Consider the following 16,869-nt stretch of genomic DNA (forward strand, 5'->3'; position numbering starts at 1 on the left):
CATCGTGGCACCCAGCGCTTATTTCAATCGTATTAGGCTTAGTTCTCCTCTATCACGTGACCTATATAATCTTAGAACCAATCGGATTTTAGATAAATATTGTTGATCCCCACTTCAGTTCTCGAAAGATTTAATAGGGATATAAGGTCTAAAAATAGAAGTTAATCATTTATTTAAATAATTTTTTTTATTTGCAACTTCTCAAAATATACGAAAATTTTAATCCACGAAACCTATAAAGCCTAATAGAGGCAACATCTTAATAGGCCAAAAATAGGCTTAATAAATGTCTTAACTTGATTTAAATTGAAAGGATAATGAAGTATATAAGATGCAGGGCGATTTTTAAACCATCACTTGGATTGTCTTTCATTTTACCAATGGACCCATGGACGGAGAACAGTATAGAAAGTTGGTTTTTGTTCTTGACTTCTTGTCCCCCAAAATATGGGTTCAAAAAATCTTGTGTAGCGTATTTTTGTTTCGTTATATATTTTTTAACCTTTAAGCTAAAGGAGTGAGAAAAAATATTTTAACAAAAGGAGTTACTTTTGGTCCAGTGAAGTTTTTAAAAACGGTTATAGTAAAAAATGAATTTTTTTCATCCAAATTTCACGCATCCTCACATCCTTTCAGGGTGAACTCCTGAAACCTTCTCGCGCTTTTTTTTGGTCTCGTGTAGAAGCGTTTTTAGTATTTTTCCCGCGCTTTTTTTCCCGCATTTTTTCATAACGCGCCAAAAATGAGCTAAGCCTTTCACCGCCTTAAGAACTAATTGCTGCTGAAACGCGGCGGCCATTATACCTTCTTTTCAAAGTAATTTTGTAATGAAATTTATCCATGCGCGAAGATAACTTAAAAGAATTAGTTATATGTTTGTTTTAGCTGCTATGAGTATCTTTATAACTTTATGTTTTTCAAAGAAATGCTTTAGAACGTTTTTTTTTTCATACTAAGTGTTTTGTTTCTTTCTAAGCATTTTTGTACAGGATTGTTTTTTAGTTGTTTCAGCAAATATACTGAAATATATTTGGTTCAATGATTACAAAATAGGTTTATTTTCGATAAAATGATAAGGAGTGTTAAGATCTGTTTGAAAACAACAAAACTGAGACGCTTGTATCTTTAAGTCATTTTAGTTTAGAGAAGTTAGAGAAGTGGAAAAATGTCTATTCTAGAAAAAGATGTAGTGAATTAAATAGACCATTTTCAAAGCGGGGGCGGGGGGTATGAAGTATCGTCTGCTTGATACAAAGGGTTAAGACGAAACATTCATTGGGTGGTATGTGCACCCAAAGACGTTAGAAAGGACTTTAAGGTTACCAGTCCTGCATCAAAGTCCTTTAGTTTCCAGCCCTATTGTAGGCTCTCGCTGTTCTTCTCTAAATATACGAGACTGTTACAAAATTCCTAGGCCTAACCAGGGCGAGAAAAAAAAAACCCTGATCGAATTCCATCGTCATCGGTGCCTACAAACACATACATACATATATTGGACATAGCATTCTTGCCCAAGGACGTAATATTACTCTTCCATCAATGAAGGGAATGTCTAGTCGGGCGCCCCGATTCGCTCCAAATGTGGCCCACAATTCCCCGCCTGCTCTTGAAATAATTTTTTATTTTCTTTTTTACTGTGATTTCGTTTTTAGGAAAGATTTTTTTGGTGGGTATAAAATCAGATATGGCGGGAAACTCTGAGCTGAATGAAATACTTTCCTTTGGGAGGACTGCAAATAAAATGCTTAGGAAGATTTTATAATAATATAGGCTTAGTAAAAATAGATATTATCCACTTCGTAAGCAACTAAATATCTAGCCTAAACTACTTAAAGCAACCAAGAGGTTTTAAACCAATTTCCAAAATAAATATACTTAAGCCTATATACTTTTATGGAATTTATATTTAGCCATTAACTAGACCTAATTTTAGGGTTAGACATAAACCAATAATATTTCGAATCCAAATAAATATACTTTAGCCTAATTTTAAAGAATATGAATAATATGATATTAGCTAGACCTAATTTTAGGGTTAGACATATAAACCAATAGAATTTCGTCTCCAAATTAATATACTTAAGCCTAATTTTATTGAATATGAATATGATATTAGCTAGGCCTAATTTTTGGGTTAGACACTTAAGCACTTAAGCCTTGTCATCTTCATTGCCTGCGAAACTAACCGTATATAATTAACCTTGAAAAATAGGCTTATCATTCATTCATTCATTCCTCCATAAAGGAAACCTAGAAAACATTTTTATCTGGGTTCCGCCTGCGTCGCCACTTTGCCGTTGAGCACGCAGACTTTTTGGTCAACTAACATCTAGGGGTATCGAAGCGAATAATGCGTTTTCGTCTATGATCCTGAGAGGCAACATTGCGTTACTGATTCTTTCCCATAAATTCCTCCGCGTCTCGGAAATGGCGGGAAACGCCAGGGGCGGGAAAGGGCGCCCCCCTTTCTTTTTCTACGGATGTAAGGGACAGGAAACCCATTGGCCAGAAAAAAATCATAATTCAATCCCGGAGTGGTTGGGTCCAGCATCCAAAAAGGAAAGATATATATATTTTGTGTTCCGGACTAACTCCTTGGCGATTTCCTGAATCAACTTTTTTCCAGCCCTGATCTTCTTACGAGATATCTTTTACTAGGGGGAAATAAAACGCGATAAAATTGCTTAATCCTATCCGTAAGATGTTTAGGGTTAAAGGTCAAACATTGCTCAATTGATATTGGTCCATCAATTTAGGGAATATCGTCACGTGAGCAGCCATGATCATTTAGGATACGAATACGATACCATTCATTTAAGTGCGTACCGGAAGTGGAAATAATCCCATATTTTTCTTACGTCTTTTAGGAAACTTCCTCCTTTATCTCTCTAAGATCAATTTGCTTTTTTGGCGGGAAAAGATAGAACGTAATGACAGATCTAGCCAACCATTCAAGGTTGTAACGTGGATGTTATAAATGAATCTTCATCTCAAGGAAAAACGAATGGTTTAAGTGGTATTTTTATGTCTAGGTCATTAAAGGCTTAATACCAAAATACCAAGTGTATAGTATTTTATCTTCCTGGGTTGTCTTCCCGCGCCTAACCTTCTTAATACCCCAAGGATCGAAGAAAACCAATCATGCTTAATTTGATTCGCTGATCTCCTTTCATTTCCTGAACCCAGGGGGGTTTTGTAGGTCGTCTTATAGGTTAGGGTTATAGGTCGTTCGTTTAGTTTGTTAAGCCTAATTTTTTTTAGGTTACGCGCTAAGCCTAGTTATGAAATAGATAACCCCCTAATGACTTTAGGCCTAATAAATCTTAGCTAATCCCTAACTTCGATCGAAGAATTTAATCCATTAATTTTTGTTGGTTTTAGTTTAGTTTGAATTTTAAGTACCAAGGCTTAAGAGGAAATCGCCATGGTAACGCTTCCAACCAACATAATCATATCTCTAGGCCTAATTTTTTTTTTCAACTGAAAACGTTAAAAGCGGCAGTTTTAACTTTTCTCGTTTCGGGCGTCAAATGACCGAATATGCCTTCAGCCTCTAAAAGGAAAAATGTTGAAGGACTTAACGGTCTCGATTTTGAGGCGTCTCTAACTTTAGAGACCATTTAGAGAAGTTCTCGGGGAAGTAGTGATACATCAAACTGTTTTCCCGCACTCTCCTTTTTTTACAACTATATGTGTACCATTTCTAGTGTAAGAATACGATTTTCTATAGCTAAGGTACAGTACTTTCTCGTTTTTCCCAGGGTTCCTTCAGCAGTTAGTGATTTATCATTTTGTGATACGCGAGAGCTGGTGATGGTGGTTGTATATACTATTGTCTTATTTTTAGGCGGGGAAAGTCAGTTGGATCACTTCCGGAAGTCCTTCTAGGGTATGCACTTGGTCGAGGTCGAGTTCGGATTAGAATCCTTGAGAACTGTCTAGGGTCTAGACTATTTTAGGATAACTTAATCAGCACTTGATTATATAGATGGAAAATTCAAGGATAAATGTCACATAAATTGAATTTTATCTTATTTGGGAAAGGTTAAGCTTTATTCCGTTGTATCTCGGTTATGTTTACCATACCATATACATCCGCGTTACGTTCAAATCCTTGAGGATAGGATCATGGGAGTGAATATTTCAATTACATCCTTGCTATTTTAAGAAAATATAAGAGGTTTTTCGGGCCCCAAGTTTAAAAGGCAGCTAATTAACAAAACTCTCTACTAATTATTAACGTTTTATATAATTAATTTTGTCTTGAACATTTAACCTTCGGCCATACTTGAAAGATCTTACGTTTTCTTCTTACACTTCTTAATTAAGATCAACTTCACTTTATCAAAACTATTTTTTAACATTGAGAGTTAATACGCCTACAGCTTTCTCTTAAGAACTGTATAGAGCTATCCAATTGGCCAGCGCCGAATTTTCGTTTATTTATAGATATAACTTACCTTCTTTCCACAAATCCCTAAAGTACCAAATTTTCTTTGCTTCTTTTTCATTTCCAGTGGTCTTTCCTTTACAAACGTTACCAAATAACCTTGGTATGGGTCAACATTGAGTTATAACTCGACTTTTGCCGCGTTCCCTTACCCTAAAACCAGTTAAAACTAAAAGTAAACCCGACTATATCGTACAGAGAGAGCTCTGAATTCCAAACTCTAATCAAAAGCTAATACCAAAAGTCCCCCCGCAAATTGGATTTTACTTATATATTGTATATCTTTTCTTTTGTATTGGTGGGCCATTTCACTGTGAAGCCTATCGAAATCTCTTCCCCACTTCACCAAGTTTATAATAATTAATGTGTTTAACCGTAAGCAACTGATACACTATAGTTTCAACTAAAATGGTCTATATACTTTTCTGCTTGAGCAAACTTAATTTAATCTCACTATATATTAAAAGTTTTATTTTTGACCAAAGTGGCTGGCTATTGGTCCATGTCTTTGGTTGGAGCCAGGATGTCCGAACCAAACCAATATATAACAAAATCCCCCAAGATATACTGTATATATTTTTGTTGAAAACAATTTTTGAAATCCTAAAAGCTAAAGAATAACGTATGAAGTGAAGAAAAAACGTAACTCATGCCTTGGTCCTTTTTTTTTTTTTTAGTTCTTCTATCATTTTGCTTTGTGAAGTCCATTTATTCGGTTGTAGCTCGCGCAACGTATTACGTAGACGTATAGGTTAAAAGGTCAAAACATTGCGGGAATGGTATTCGGAAACCATACTTCATTTAGATTGGTTTTCTTCTTAGTTTTATTTTTTGTAGCGCCAAAGATTTAGGGATTTCTTTAACTTAAGACTTATTTTAAAGAATAGATCATTTTTGAGTTTTTGGACAACTTGATGTATTTAATCTAATATATCTTTTATATTCTTTTGTCGTTTCAGACATTTGAAGTTTGAAATTCGAATGAACCATCATGTCCTCAACGAGCAATATTTTAATTTTGGGTGACGCTTCTGTCGTACCACCTGGTTCGGATCATTTTCTATCTAATGAGGTTAACCCAGGACCATTTAGGGTTATTGCAACTACGATTTTGCCAACTGGATTCGAGATGACCAATGAGGAAGCCTTTTACACGGATACACCGTGGGATAACCCGCTTCACGTGACGTTAGCGGTCATCTTGGTTTTTATACTGTCGCCCATAACTATTTGTTGCAACGCCATGTTGGTTGCTTCCATTTCAAGGTCAGTCAGAGTGATTTTAACTTCCTTTTATTGTCACGGAATGGTTGTATAAATCCTAGCTTAAACCCTTAGATGATACCTTATCTCTTTGACTTGATATTTAGTCTTAACGTTAAGCCTAACTTTTCAAACATTTCTAGGTTCAAAAGACTCCGTAACCCTAGCAACTACTTCGTGTTAGCTCTAGCCTCGGCCGATCTCGGTGTTGGCATGTTAATGCCATTCGGGTTGTACTTTGAATTTTCGCGTCCTCAAATAGACTGCGTCATATTGTGTCTCTTCCCCTACTGCGTCATGATTCTCATGTGCAGCGTGTCAATTCTCAGCGTCACAGCGGTGGCTTTGGATCGTTACACCTCGCTCGCGTCACCCTTAAAATACAACAACATTATAACTCACCGAAGTGTCGGTCGTTACATAGCCGTCTTCTGGATCTACTCCTTGCTCTTAGGGTCCAGTCCCATTATATACTGGTATTACGACAGGTCAGAGGTCACCGTGGACGGTTGTTCCTTCGATATGGTGTTGAATCAAGTACGAATTTTTCTCGTCTTCGCCTTGTTCGCGCCATGTACGCTGTTGATGGTCGGGTGTTACTCGTATGTTTACGTCGTAGCGAGGTACCACGCCCGTGCCATTTTTTCGGTGGAAGTGTCCTTCAGGAGACAAAGCGGGACTAACACCGAAGCCAAGTACGGTCGTACTTTAACTCTAATCGTGGGACTGTTCCTAGCGTTTTGGTTACCATTTGTGGTCTGCATGATGGCGGACATTTTTCAAGACGCTAATTTTCTCTCTGGGAAAACGACATTCTATTTGGGACTTTTAGGGTTATCTAGCTCGGCGGTGAATCCGTTACTCTACGGTTTCCGTAGCTCGGAGTTTAGGTACGCCTTTATTAAAATTCTCGAGGATCTAATGCCAAAGTTAAGTAAAATGTTGCTGAAACGACGTAGTATTACTTACAACAGTTGTACGGGAGCGGTGACCAGTTGCGCGTCAAATATAAGATTGTGTAATAGTCCTAATATGTTATTGAAACCACCAATTACTGGTAACGTTAGATACTCCACGTATTTAATGCCACCTGAAACCATTGTGGAGTTGAGCGGGCCTACAACTCCATTATTGAATTCGGTTGTTAGCGTCATGGCAGTTAGTGGTGGTGAAATTGGGGTAGAGATTTAGGCCTTTGTCATTCGTTGATTTGCCATATTTTAGGCTTAACTTTACCTTATTTTCAATCCTACCCATTTTTTTCACCATCTATCTTCTCTTGAGTTATTGAGGTTGAATTTAGGTTCGAAGAGTTTTTTATTATTAGGCTTAGGAATAGGTCTCTAACCCCATTATGTTTTTCATCACCACCACAACAGTCCTCAAGTTCGATAACCATGATAGTTATGGATTGGTCTTCGATAAGTTTCCGATATAATCTTAAGGGAGGTGACGCCCTGTACCCCTTGACGCTTTATCTATATATAGAATTGAGTCGCCGAGAAAACCATCCAACCGTAACCCTCTCACACTTCTATTAACCGAATTAATCATTTTGGCCTGAGGTCACTTCGCTAGTCGCTAGGGGGGTGGGGCATACGTACACCCTTGAGAATCTCTATACACAGAAAATTATGGAGAGAGAATATGAAAATGAAAATGAAAATACCTACCATATAGTATTATTATTCCTATCAATATTCGTGTGGTTTTTCTGGGTCTTCCAAAAAAAATTAGAAGTGTATTTGTTGGTAGAAGTTCATTGTTAACTTCATTTGAAGATCGTTGCTTAGGTTATGAAGATTGTTAGGGTGTAGGCTAGAATTTGTGGATTAAAAGGCTTCCAGGTTTCGGGGTCAAAGGTTTTAAGGGGAATACAAGATTTTAGAAGCTACTATGGTTTAGTATCAGCATAAGTTTATAAGATATGTTCCATAAGTATGACTGAAACTACCAATACTTCGTAATGCTAGAGACTTATTGAGAGCTAGTTCGAGAACGACGCGAGAATTGAGTACACTCGGTTTTGGAGGACTTCCATCTTCCTATTTGTCTGCATTACTAAGCCTTTGACATCGCCTCCCTCACCAGTTGTCGCTTTACCTCGAATGTATGACCTACGTCACTCACTTCATGACAAGCTCCAGTTTGTAACCAGTGACAAACTTATGGAACACATCTTATGAGCTTATGGTGGTATCTGCCATGGTACTAACGTTTTAGAATCAGTTATAAAATTCACAATTTTATACATGGAATAGGATAATTAGATGCAGCTATGGTACGAAAGGTTTATAAAAAGCTATAATATTTAAAGTTTATGAGCATTTATGGAACAAAACACTTATACGCGGCTTTGGTACAAAAGGTTTTGAAGCATTTATGGTACAGTTTTTACAAGCGACACTTCTCTGGAACCATTTATAAATATAATGCGAGGTAAATACTTCTACGATGTTTATAATGAACTTCTACCCTTAGAATTTCGCTTCAAGGCAAAATTCAGTAACTATTACCGAAACTAAAATAAATGTGCAAAATAAAAAATGTGATATTTATTGTGTGATAATAATTCTCGGATCAAATATTTGCTTAAAGAAAAACATTAAAAAAAAAACAGAAATAATTTGAACGAGAAAGCATTGTATTTTACAATGTAAATGTGCCAAAAATACTGAAGAAAAAAAGAAGGGAAATTTAATTTATAATAATTTTTGTATGACGTACGCTTAAATCGTGCTATAAATAATTAATAATTATTTCTAATTTAAATAATTAATTTTAATAAAGTATCAACAGACCAAAATAATATTACACGCGTAATAATTTGTTATTATTATTTTTTTCCAATTGTCAATGTGAAAAAAAATAATTAAAAAATAATTTTAATTAAAATGTATGCAAGTTTTATATTAATTATTTTTTTTTTTTCAGATGAATTTAAATTATTTGCTAGTGAATATATATATTTTTTTTCAAACAAAAGATTTTAATTTCAAATGCATATGTTTCCAATCAAACGATTCTTTAATTTAAAAGAGTACTTCAAAGACTTGTTTGTTAATTGATATACAACCAATACAGTTAAAGGCGGGTAGAAGGAGGTAAGTATTGCCTGCTTACCATTTTTCTAGAAGTTCCACTAATTGGCTTTATGCCAGGCTGTTAAGGGATCGTATTTCTTGTGGATTTATTTCAAACGCCCACTGAAACCTCATTTTAATTTATGAAAGAAGTAAAGTAAGTAACAGACCGCGTCTACATTTCCAGGGAGGCCTAAGTTCAAACTAATAACGTATATTGGAGGAATGCATAGAGTTAATTGGAATTATTGTGCCCCCATGTAAATTCCTACGCGGGTTTTGTTAGCCGGACTTGAGAACTTACTATCCGACTGTGATTTCATTGGTTGGTAGCAACGATAGGTCAGATGTGCGTGCGCAAGTTTCAACGAGCAGGGAGGTAAATACAATTCGTTGGTGTATCTATAGTTCTTCCCATAAATTCCCCATTGATACGTTGAGTGAAAATGAATGATTACACAATGATTCCTAGTAGATTTATGCATTCCAGGGTATAACGAATGGGAGGGGAGTAACTTCTGTTTAATTTAAGTAATAGCATTAAAAAATGGGCGCGCATAACATTATTTAAATTGCCTCCTACGATAATAAAAAGTATTAGCATTGTTTTAAGAAATCGTGAAATGCCTAATTCTATTTTAATTTAGATTTTAACGAGTAAAGAATTGGATGAAGTTGAAAAAGTTTCTTTCAGTTGCGAAATATGTTAAGTTTAAATCCGGTGACTTGATTTTTCTAGTAAGTGGTTTATTTATAGATATTTTGACTAAACATAGCTTAATTAATTTTTTAGCTTCAGTACTATATAATTATAGTTCAGATAATGTCCTTTTACTTCCTTAGCACCTTGTAATGTATTACAATCAATTGGTATATTTGTTATTTGAGCTATACAAGATGCTAAGAATCTTATGTAGGAGTAGTACAATTGTTAAATTAGAAAATTATAGTTTTAGTTCATTAGCACCTTGGAGAGTACAAAAATAAATTTATATATTTGTTATTCGAGCTTTACACAAGATGCTAAGTTTCAGGCAAAGGATGAATCATACAATTTACACAAGGAGATCAGACTACTTAAAGGACGAGATAGTCTGTACTTTTGTAGAAAAAAATTGCTTGGTCTCCCTTGTGTAAATGGTATGAATCCTCCTTTCCTGAAAACATTGTATTGGTTCAAATTTCTAAATAAATTCTGTTCCTAGATATAAACCACACATTTATTCCTAGCGTCTTTTCTTGTCCTATAAATTTATATTTAATTCATTTAAATATAACTTGAAACAATATAGAATAATCGCTGACTTGATATTTTTTTCTTTTTCAGTTATTTTTTCTCTAACTTTCTGTCGCAATAGTTTTTTGTAAACTCGGTGGAAATTGGAAGTTTGTTTCTGGAATACTCGTACATTAATTTTTTTTTTATTATTATTTCCCGCGTAATATTATGTGCCGCAGTCGACGGTTGTTTGCGAGCCGATAAGACATTTGAGCGGTTAATTTAGCGTTTAAAATCTCGACTTTGATTTGCTAAGGATATCCTGTGTAGAATTAAACATTTTAACTTTAGTCTAAACTCAAATTCCGTACCAACATGACGCGATCTCAAAAATACGATGTGAATAACGCTGAAAATGCCGCTGTAAATGGAGAGAATTCCGTTAAAGCCAAAGAGGATTATAGTTTTCAATCAAATGCTTCGACTAAACCGGTGTTGACAGTTGTGGACCCTTTGAAACCTAAGAGGACATACGTCCCGTGTAAGTAATTGTGCCTGATCTTGGTGTTTGTGAATTAAGAAGTGTTGTTACAGAAGTATTTTACATTTAATACAGGGGTTGCGCTAATACTGGTTGGAGTGTGTGTCGCGTGTTTTTTAGGGTTTATGTATGGGTCACCTAATAGCCCGATACATTTAAGGGGACCTAAGGCATCGTATACGAGGAATCTAACAGTACAAGGTAATTTTCCAGCTGTTATGCAGTAAAAGGGAGACACTGTATTGGGATGCTACTTTGAGGAGTGGATAGGTACTCGGGTTAGGTTCGGAACAATAGATAATTTCATTAATTCCGGAAGAGAAGGGGTGGGGCACGCCTTCTTTGGTTATGTCCCTGTTACCAAGAAGCACCGCTAGAGGAGGCTGCTCTAATTGGCTATAGCCTCTCCTATTACATCTCAAAGTATCATCGTGGTAGCACCATAAAAATCCACGGATATTGTGTCATATCTATTTTATTCCTTCTCATCTCAAGTTTTTGTGTGATTTCAGGAAGTTTAGTTCTATATCCTCAAATCCCAGATTTCAAAGCAAATAATCGCGCTCCTCACGAGTACTTTATAAGTTTGGACGACAAAGACCTCGATTTCAATTACGATTCATTGTTAAACGTTACGTCAGGTACGTGAGATTTGAGGAATTGTAATTCTATAAATAGATTTAGCTGACTATCGTCATAAAAGACCTCCCACACTTGTTAAAATTCGCCTACTTCGCTCCCTTTTCAAGTGAAACAATGGGAAACTAAATAAGTCGACTCGACCCTACATATTTCCAGGTTATCCTCACCACGCTGCAGATCAACCGCCTCCGGATCCTTACGTTCATTGTTGGCTCGAAACCCCGAGCCCTCAAAGACCTTGTTTCTTTGATAAGGGATGGTTAGGTCGGTCTTGTCTTGCTAGTAACCGATTCGGGTACAGCAAACAACCAAATGAAAGCCATATTAGCCCGTGTTTTATGGTCAGACTTGAGAATGTAAGTTTTAATCTTTCATTCTCAATCCAATGGATAACGACCTTGTGTTAAGCCTAATTGATGCATATGTACTTAGTCAGGATCATGGACACCGGATAACTGGAGTCCGGATGAAGTTGAAGACCCCATTAGATTGAATTACGATCCATCCTTTGTTGGTTTGCGATGTCAACCATTGGTAGGTCATACGATTTTATGATGCGTTTGAATATTTTAACTGTCTGTGTTTAGGATGCGAGGCAACATCACGTTACTGTGGTACAGAATCCCGTGAAAGGATTTCCATTACCATTTTTTCCTATTAGCGCATTTGATAGCGCGACGTATCTTTTACCAGCAGTGATGCTACGAGTTTATGGTATCAGACCAAATGAAAATGTGACGATTGAATGCTTTGTAAGAACTGTTACCAATTAGAAACCAAGGCTTAACTCATTTAGCAACGCTAAGCCTAATGCGTTATGGTTTCAGTTACGTGTTTGGGATTCGTACCATTTAGTTGATACCGGAAGAATGCTAGTAACCTTGTTTCATCCCGCCATATTGGAAGAAATTGACCCAAGGGAAAGTAAAAGAGTTGGAGCGGAAAATGATGTACCAACAACAACCACCACAACAACGCCAGTCTACACCACTCGAGTGCCACAGACTGAAGCGACCACGGACAGAGATTACGTCTACTATTCGTATGGACCACATAGCCTCACTTCTTCCAAACTAGAAATTACTGAGACTGAACCAATACAAATTGATACTACCACCACGGAAGATTACGACTTTAATATTGCCAGTTAGGCCTAACACCAGAAGAAAATTTTCTTCTGCTAACACTTAAAAAGTTAATTTTTAACGTTGTAGCAGAAGAAAATTTTCTTCTGCTAACACTTAAAAAGTTAATTTTTAACGTTGTAGTCCATAATTTAATGTTTAGTTCCTCTTTTTCTTTGCGAGGAGTTTTATTCAAATTAATCATCGTGTTCTAGAACTAATTAATTCATTTAATTACCAAAAACTTCATTTAAGATCTTTATTAATTATTAAAAACAAATAAAAGAATTAAGTTATTTTTCTTCACAAAGTATCAAAAACCGCTTCTTGGAATAACGATGAGATGTAAAACTAGTAATATTATAATGGCAACGACACCGGCTATGCCAAAGTAGATCCCTGATGATTTAGAGAAATTTTAATTGTCAAAGGCTTAGCAATATTGGATAAATTGGTAACTTACATCCGTTTTCTATTCGCTTTCTTTTGCGTCTAACGGGCGATTCGATTTGCATTTGCTCTATGCGTGTAGCACTCGTTTCTGTGATATCTGGGTCTTGTAATATAGTTTCCTCTATTAGGACATTAATGTTATTTTTCCCCAGAATTCGCTCTTTGTTAAGCCTAACATTGCCCTCGAGGATGCTTCCATTGTTTTCAATGTCTGCGATGGATTCAAATTGATTTAAAGACGGAGAACCAATCGTGGTAAAACTACTCTCTTCGGAAACCATGTTCATCACTAAAAGCGTTTTAAAGTACCCGCCTTTTTTGCTATAGGTGGCAGCAGTGTCCGATAAAAATTGGCGGGCTGGGTATCACGTGACGCAATACGTCGTGTCGTCTGCTACTTTGAAGGGTAATCTTTCAGCGTGTCAAAGTTTTCAAGTTATTCTCTCATTGTTTAAATTTAATTTTAAGTCAATGAGGGCTTAAATTTGTAGATATTAACATCAGTGCGACTTATAACATTGAATTTGTAAGTAAATGTATATCTTTCTGTGGTGTAGTAAGTTCAGAGTTCAGACGGAAATTTTACGTAATATTTGTTAAGCCTTGGTTCCATTGTTTACTGAAATTAGGTGGGGTGTTAGGGCTTTTTGTTCTTTATGTTTATATTTAGACTTTAATTAAGGTGATTACGAAATTAACTGCTATAAATTGGCAGTTTTAGGTAAAGTATAACCAGTATGGTTCACGTGACAAAAGGCATTTTGATTGAATGTGACGCTGCTATGAAACAATTTCTGTTACATCTTGATGAAACTAATGGATTAGGAAGACGTTTTATTATCCAAGATTTGGATGAAACGCATCTTTTCATTGCCAGCGAAATACTCGAAGTTCTTCAGGAGAAAATTGACGATTTAATGGACCAAATATCTTTCCCTTTAACTGAGAAATAAAGTTTGAATAATAATGGCAGAGAAGAGGGAATCTAGCAGAGTTAAAGATGCAAATCAACGGAGAATTTTGGATGATGCCTCTCGAAAACGAAGACACAGAAAGGCTTTGGATGCTCTTGAACAGGATAACTTCCAAGATGATCCTCACGCTAATCTTGTCATGCACAAAAAGGCTCCCAAATTTGAAGAGACATTAGATCAGAAGAAAAACAAGAAAAAGCTCAAAGGTGAACCTTTCAAGCAACGTTTTCGGAAAACATTTACAGCTCTTATAGAAGAAGAACAATTAAGTTGTAAAGAACCTCCAAATTATTTGAGCGCCTGTGTCCCTTCTTCTAATGTCCCCCCTAGACATTTTTGCGCTGTTTGTGGCTTTCCTTCAAACTATACTTGCATTTCATGTGGAGCAAGATATTGCAGCATAAAATGTTTAAAAACACATCAAGATACACGCTGCCTTAAATGGACAGCCTAAAAAAACTAATTAATCCAATACAATTCCCTAAAATTTTCGCATAGGCTTAAAATTTGTATAAACGCGGTTAAAACGAAGCAACTTTTGTAACGCCATCTGGCGCTCAAAGAAAAAATTGTAATTACGTAATTTGTGTAAATTTTGTACTTGTCTTGTCGTCTGCTTAAATGTGTCACACCCTCGTGATTTCATGTAAACTCGACCCGAATAAAGTTTTAAATTAAATATAAAGGAATAATGTCGCTTTATCGCAATGTAATTTGGTTTACAAAGGGAATGATGGAATATACAAGGTATTCATTCCTTTAACACCAAAACATCAAACGTAATTTTAACAGGTAAAAATATGGTTTCCCTTAAATCTTAAAGGAATGGTTATATAAGCGCTTCCAAGTCATTCAACGCGACTGATACGGAAGTAGATTGTAAAGGAAAGTCTTATATGGTAACCGGGGCGAATAGTGGAATTGGAAAATCTATCGCGACCTTTTTAGCTAAAAAGGGAGGCACAGTTCATATGATTTGTAGGAATGAAGAGCGAGCTAAGAAAGCCAGAGACGAGATAGTCAAGGAATGTGGCAATGAAGTATTAATTATGGCTTTTTCCTTTTAAAATTTGAAGCGAGATTATACAACGCGTAATAGTTTTACATATTTCAGAATCTGCATGTCCATATTGTGGACATGTCGGAACCTCAACAAGTCTATGATTTTGCTCAGAAGTTTATCAAAAGCAATGAAAACTTAAATGTTTTGGTATAATTAATAACAAATGTGGATGAGAGGGAAAGTATGACAATGGCCATAGAGCCTGTGTTAAAAAAGGCGGACATCAAAGTTTCGCCAATAACTATTTAGTTTACTAGTGACTGATGGACTTGCAAACTCGCCACTGAAAGTAGTTCAGATATTTATGCTCCTTGGTTTAACCATAGCCCACTCGATCACGCGCATCACGACGCAAGCTGCTCGCGCAATAGCTAAATTACCTAGATTTATGTTAAACGTATCTATTTTTATGAGCTCTTCTATTGCTTCGATAACCTTTCTTAAATCCATATTATACCTTCAAATACCTTTTAAAATATTACCAGTTACTACAAAAACAAATCGAGGAAGTTCTAGCATACACAATAGCAGACGACGGTAACCGCGTAACCTCGAATTAACACAAGACCTATTTTAAGGGAGTGAACAGGCCCAGTATAGCTACGCCAATAAAACGGTCAACTACAGCGAAACTCTGATGACTCGCGACTTTTGGCCATTTTCATACTTTTCCTCTCATCCACTTTTGTTAATAATCATACATAGGGATCATCTGAATGATTTAATTACCTAAATTAAATCATAATTAATTAGATTAATAACGCTGGTACTATGGTAAACAATAGAGAAGTCAACTCCGAAGGTTTAGAGTTAAATTTTGCTACAAATACGTTAGCCGTTCATATCTTAACTACATCATTAGTTCCTTTATTAAATCAAAGTCAAGAACCCAGAGTTGTAAGTTAAAAATTCCCTCCCATAATTAATTACTAATTAGGTTTAGTGGGTTTTAAATTAATGATAGTTTATCCCCCCCTTCTAAGATTACAATATCATCTGGAGGAATGCTAGTCCAGAAACTTGACATTAGTGATTTACAATTTGAAAAAATGGCTCCTTTTGACGGAACGATGGCTTATGCTCAAACTAAAAGGCAACAAGTAATAATGACTGAAAAATACGCGGCTAAGTACCCTGAAATTCATTTTTCAACTGTTAATCCTGGTTGGGCTGATACTCCCGGTAAAGATAGTGATACCTTTAAATAATAATTAAATATTATTTCTAAGCAATTTAATTACAGGAGTTCAATCAGCGATGAGTGATTTTCATACAAAAATGAAAAATAGGCTTAGAACTTCGGAAGAAGGGGCTGATACCGCAGTTTGGTTAGCAGTATCTCAAGCTGCTATCAAATTTCCAAGTGGCCTCTTTTACTTGGGTAAGTTTTAGGGGGAGATATAGGTCAAGTACACTTTTTGCTGCAAGGTGACTGACTTGACTGAATTTTGTGTTAGATCGGAGACCAAGCTCCACTCATCTACCATTAGCATGGACAAAGTCTAATAAGGGTGATGAAGATAAACTAATGAGTATTTTAGATGAGTTTTATGCTAAATTAGTCTGATTAAATAAATGGTTTTTGTTATGAAGTCAGTTATTTCAGATCTCTATTTAGTAGGCCCCGGTTTGACTGAGTTTGGGACTTAAGCCTAAATAATAGGCCAATTTTCATGGAGTTTGGGGCTTAAGCCTAAAAATTAGGCTAATTTTGATGGAGTTTGGGACTTAAGCCTAAAAAGTAGGCCAATATTGATGGAGTTTGGGACTTACTTAAAAAGTAGGCCAATTTTCATGGAGTTTGGGACTTAAGCCTAGAAAGTAGGCCAAATTTCATGGAGTTTGGGACTTAAACCTAAAAAGTAGGCCAATTTTCATGGAGTTTGGGACTTAAACCTAAAAAGTAGGCCAATTTTCATGGAGTTTGGGACTTAAACCTAAAAAGTAGGCCAATTTACATGGAGTTTGGGACTTAAACCTAAAAAGTAGGCCAATTTACATGGAGTTTGGTACTTAAGCCTATAAAGTAGGCCAATTTTGAATGTTTAGCCTAAATA

At 35.9% G+C, this 16,869-nt stretch overlaps 6 protein-coding genes across 7 annotated transcripts in view; 5 read left to right on the top strand and 1 right to left on the bottom strand.

Annotated features, from left to right (window-relative positions):
- Positions 1-8,612, top strand: part of LOC149676987 (adenosine receptor A2b-like) — a 32,779-nt gene extending 24,167 nt beyond the window's left edge. The window contains exons 3-4 of the mRNA XM_089837935.1: positions 5,410-5,716; positions 5,857-8,612. Coding sequence (XP_089694061.1) covers positions 5,442-5,716; positions 5,857-6,904 — 1,323 coding nt within the window. The 5' untranslated portion in view covers positions 5,410-5,441 and the 3' untranslated portion in view covers positions 6,905-8,612. The remainder of the gene's footprint in view (positions 1-5,409; positions 5,717-5,856) is intronic.
- A 1,533-nt stretch (positions 8,613-10,145) lies between these two features.
- Positions 10,146-12,352, top strand: LOC149676988 (uncharacterized). Its single transcript, XM_089838512.1, has 7 exons — positions 10,146-10,556; positions 10,632-10,757; positions 11,069-11,197; positions 11,355-11,554; positions 11,631-11,732; positions 11,786-11,950; positions 12,026-12,352. The coding sequence occupies exons 1-7, from the start codon at positions 10,391-10,393 to the stop codon at positions 12,347-12,349; spliced, it is 1,212 nt and encodes a 403-aa protein (XP_089694638.1). The 5' UTR covers positions 10,146-10,390; the 3' UTR covers positions 12,350-12,352.
- A 103-nt stretch (positions 12,353-12,455) lies between these two features.
- On the bottom strand, positions 12,456-13,110 carry LOC149676989 (uncharacterized). Its single transcript, XM_089837947.1, has 2 exons — positions 12,786-13,110; positions 12,456-12,721 (listed from the first exon to the last, which is right to left on the bottom strand). Exons 1-2 carry the CDS (start codon positions 13,060-13,062, stop codon positions 12,636-12,638), a joined length of 363 nt encoding a protein of 120 aa, XP_089694073.1. The 5' UTR covers positions 13,063-13,110; the 3' UTR covers positions 12,456-12,635.
- A 37-nt stretch (positions 13,111-13,147) lies between these two features.
- Positions 13,148-13,728, top strand: Tfb5 (transcription factor B5). Its single transcript, XM_089837949.1, has 2 exons — positions 13,148-13,301; positions 13,491-13,728. The coding sequence occupies exon 2, from the start codon at positions 13,513-13,515 to the stop codon at positions 13,726-13,728; it is 216 nt and encodes a 71-aa protein (XP_089694075.1). The 5' UTR covers positions 13,148-13,301; positions 13,491-13,512.
- Positions 13,729-13,741: 13 nt separating this feature from the next.
- LOC149676991 (zinc finger HIT domain-containing protein 1) lies at positions 13,742-14,347 on the top strand. The gene has a single exon (XM_089837946.1). The coding sequence runs from the start codon at positions 13,742-13,744 to the stop codon at positions 14,201-14,203; it is 462 nt and encodes a 153-aa protein (XP_089694072.1). The 3' UTR covers positions 14,204-14,347.
- A 4-nt stretch (positions 14,348-14,351) lies between these two features.
- On the top strand, positions 14,352-16,404 carry LOC149676992 (dehydrogenase/reductase SDR family member 12-like). 2 transcript variants are annotated; one of them, XM_089837944.1, is made up of 7 exons: positions 14,352-14,496; positions 14,573-14,789; positions 14,849-14,959; positions 15,566-15,709; positions 15,796-15,994; positions 16,056-16,193; positions 16,270-16,404. In XM_089837944.1, exons 1-7 carry the CDS (start codon positions 14,441-14,443, stop codon positions 16,377-16,379), a joined length of 975 nt encoding a protein of 324 aa, XP_089694070.1. In that variant the 5' UTR covers positions 14,352-14,440; the 3' UTR covers positions 16,380-16,404. The 2 variants fall into 2 exon arrangements, with proteins under 2 accessions (XP_089694070.1, XP_089694071.1); XM_089837945.1 differs by having other exon boundaries at positions 14,864-14,959.
- The last annotated feature ends 465 nt before the right edge of the window (positions 16,405-16,869 follow it).

The sequence above is a fragment of the Phalangium opilio genome, unplaced genomic scaffold (genome assembly GCF_054372755.1).
Source record: "Phalangium opilio isolate 3A_F unplaced genomic scaffold, DU_Popi_V2 ptg000045l_1, whole genome shotgun sequence".
NCBI classification, from domain to species: domain Eukaryota; kingdom Metazoa; phylum Arthropoda; class Arachnida; order Opiliones; family Phalangiidae; genus Phalangium; species Phalangium opilio.

Coding starts and splice junctions, on each gene's coding strand:
- LOC149676988 (XM_089838512.1), top strand. CDS start 10,391: ATGACGCGATCTCAAAAATACGATGTGAATAACGCTGAAAATGCCGCT. Junction 10,758..11,068: donor GAGGAATCTAACAGTACAAG/GTAATTTTCCAG, acceptor GTGTGATTTCAG/GAAGTTTAGTTCTATATCCT. Junction 11,198..11,354: donor ATTGTTAAACGTTACGTCAG/GTACGTGAGATT, acceptor ACATATTTCCAG/GTTATCCTCACCACGCTGCA.
- LOC149676989 (XM_089837947.1), bottom strand. CDS start 13,062: ATGAACATGGTTTCCGAAGAGAGTAGTTTTACCACGATTGGTTCTCCG. Junction 12,722..12,785: donor AAAGCGAATAGAAAACGGAT/GTAAGTTACCAA, acceptor CTAAATCATCAG/GGATCTACTTTGGCATAGCC.
- Tfb5 (XM_089837949.1), top strand. CDS start 13,513: ATGGTTCACGTGACAAAAGGCATTTTGATTGAATGTGACGCTGCTATG.
- LOC149676991 (XM_089837946.1), top strand. CDS start 13,742: ATGGCAGAGAAGAGGGAATCTAGCAGAGTTAAAGATGCAAATCAACGG.
- LOC149676992 (XM_089837944.1), top strand. CDS start 14,441: ATGTCGCTTTATCGCAATGTAATTTGGTTTACAAAGGGAATGATGGAA. Junction 14,497..14,572: donor GGAATGATGGAATATACAAG/GTATTCATTCCT, acceptor TAAATCTTAAAG/GAATGGTTATATAAGCGCTT. Junction 14,790..14,848: donor TCAAGGAATGTGGCAATGAA/GTATTAATTATG, acceptor AACGCGTAATAG/TTTTACATATTTCAGAATCT.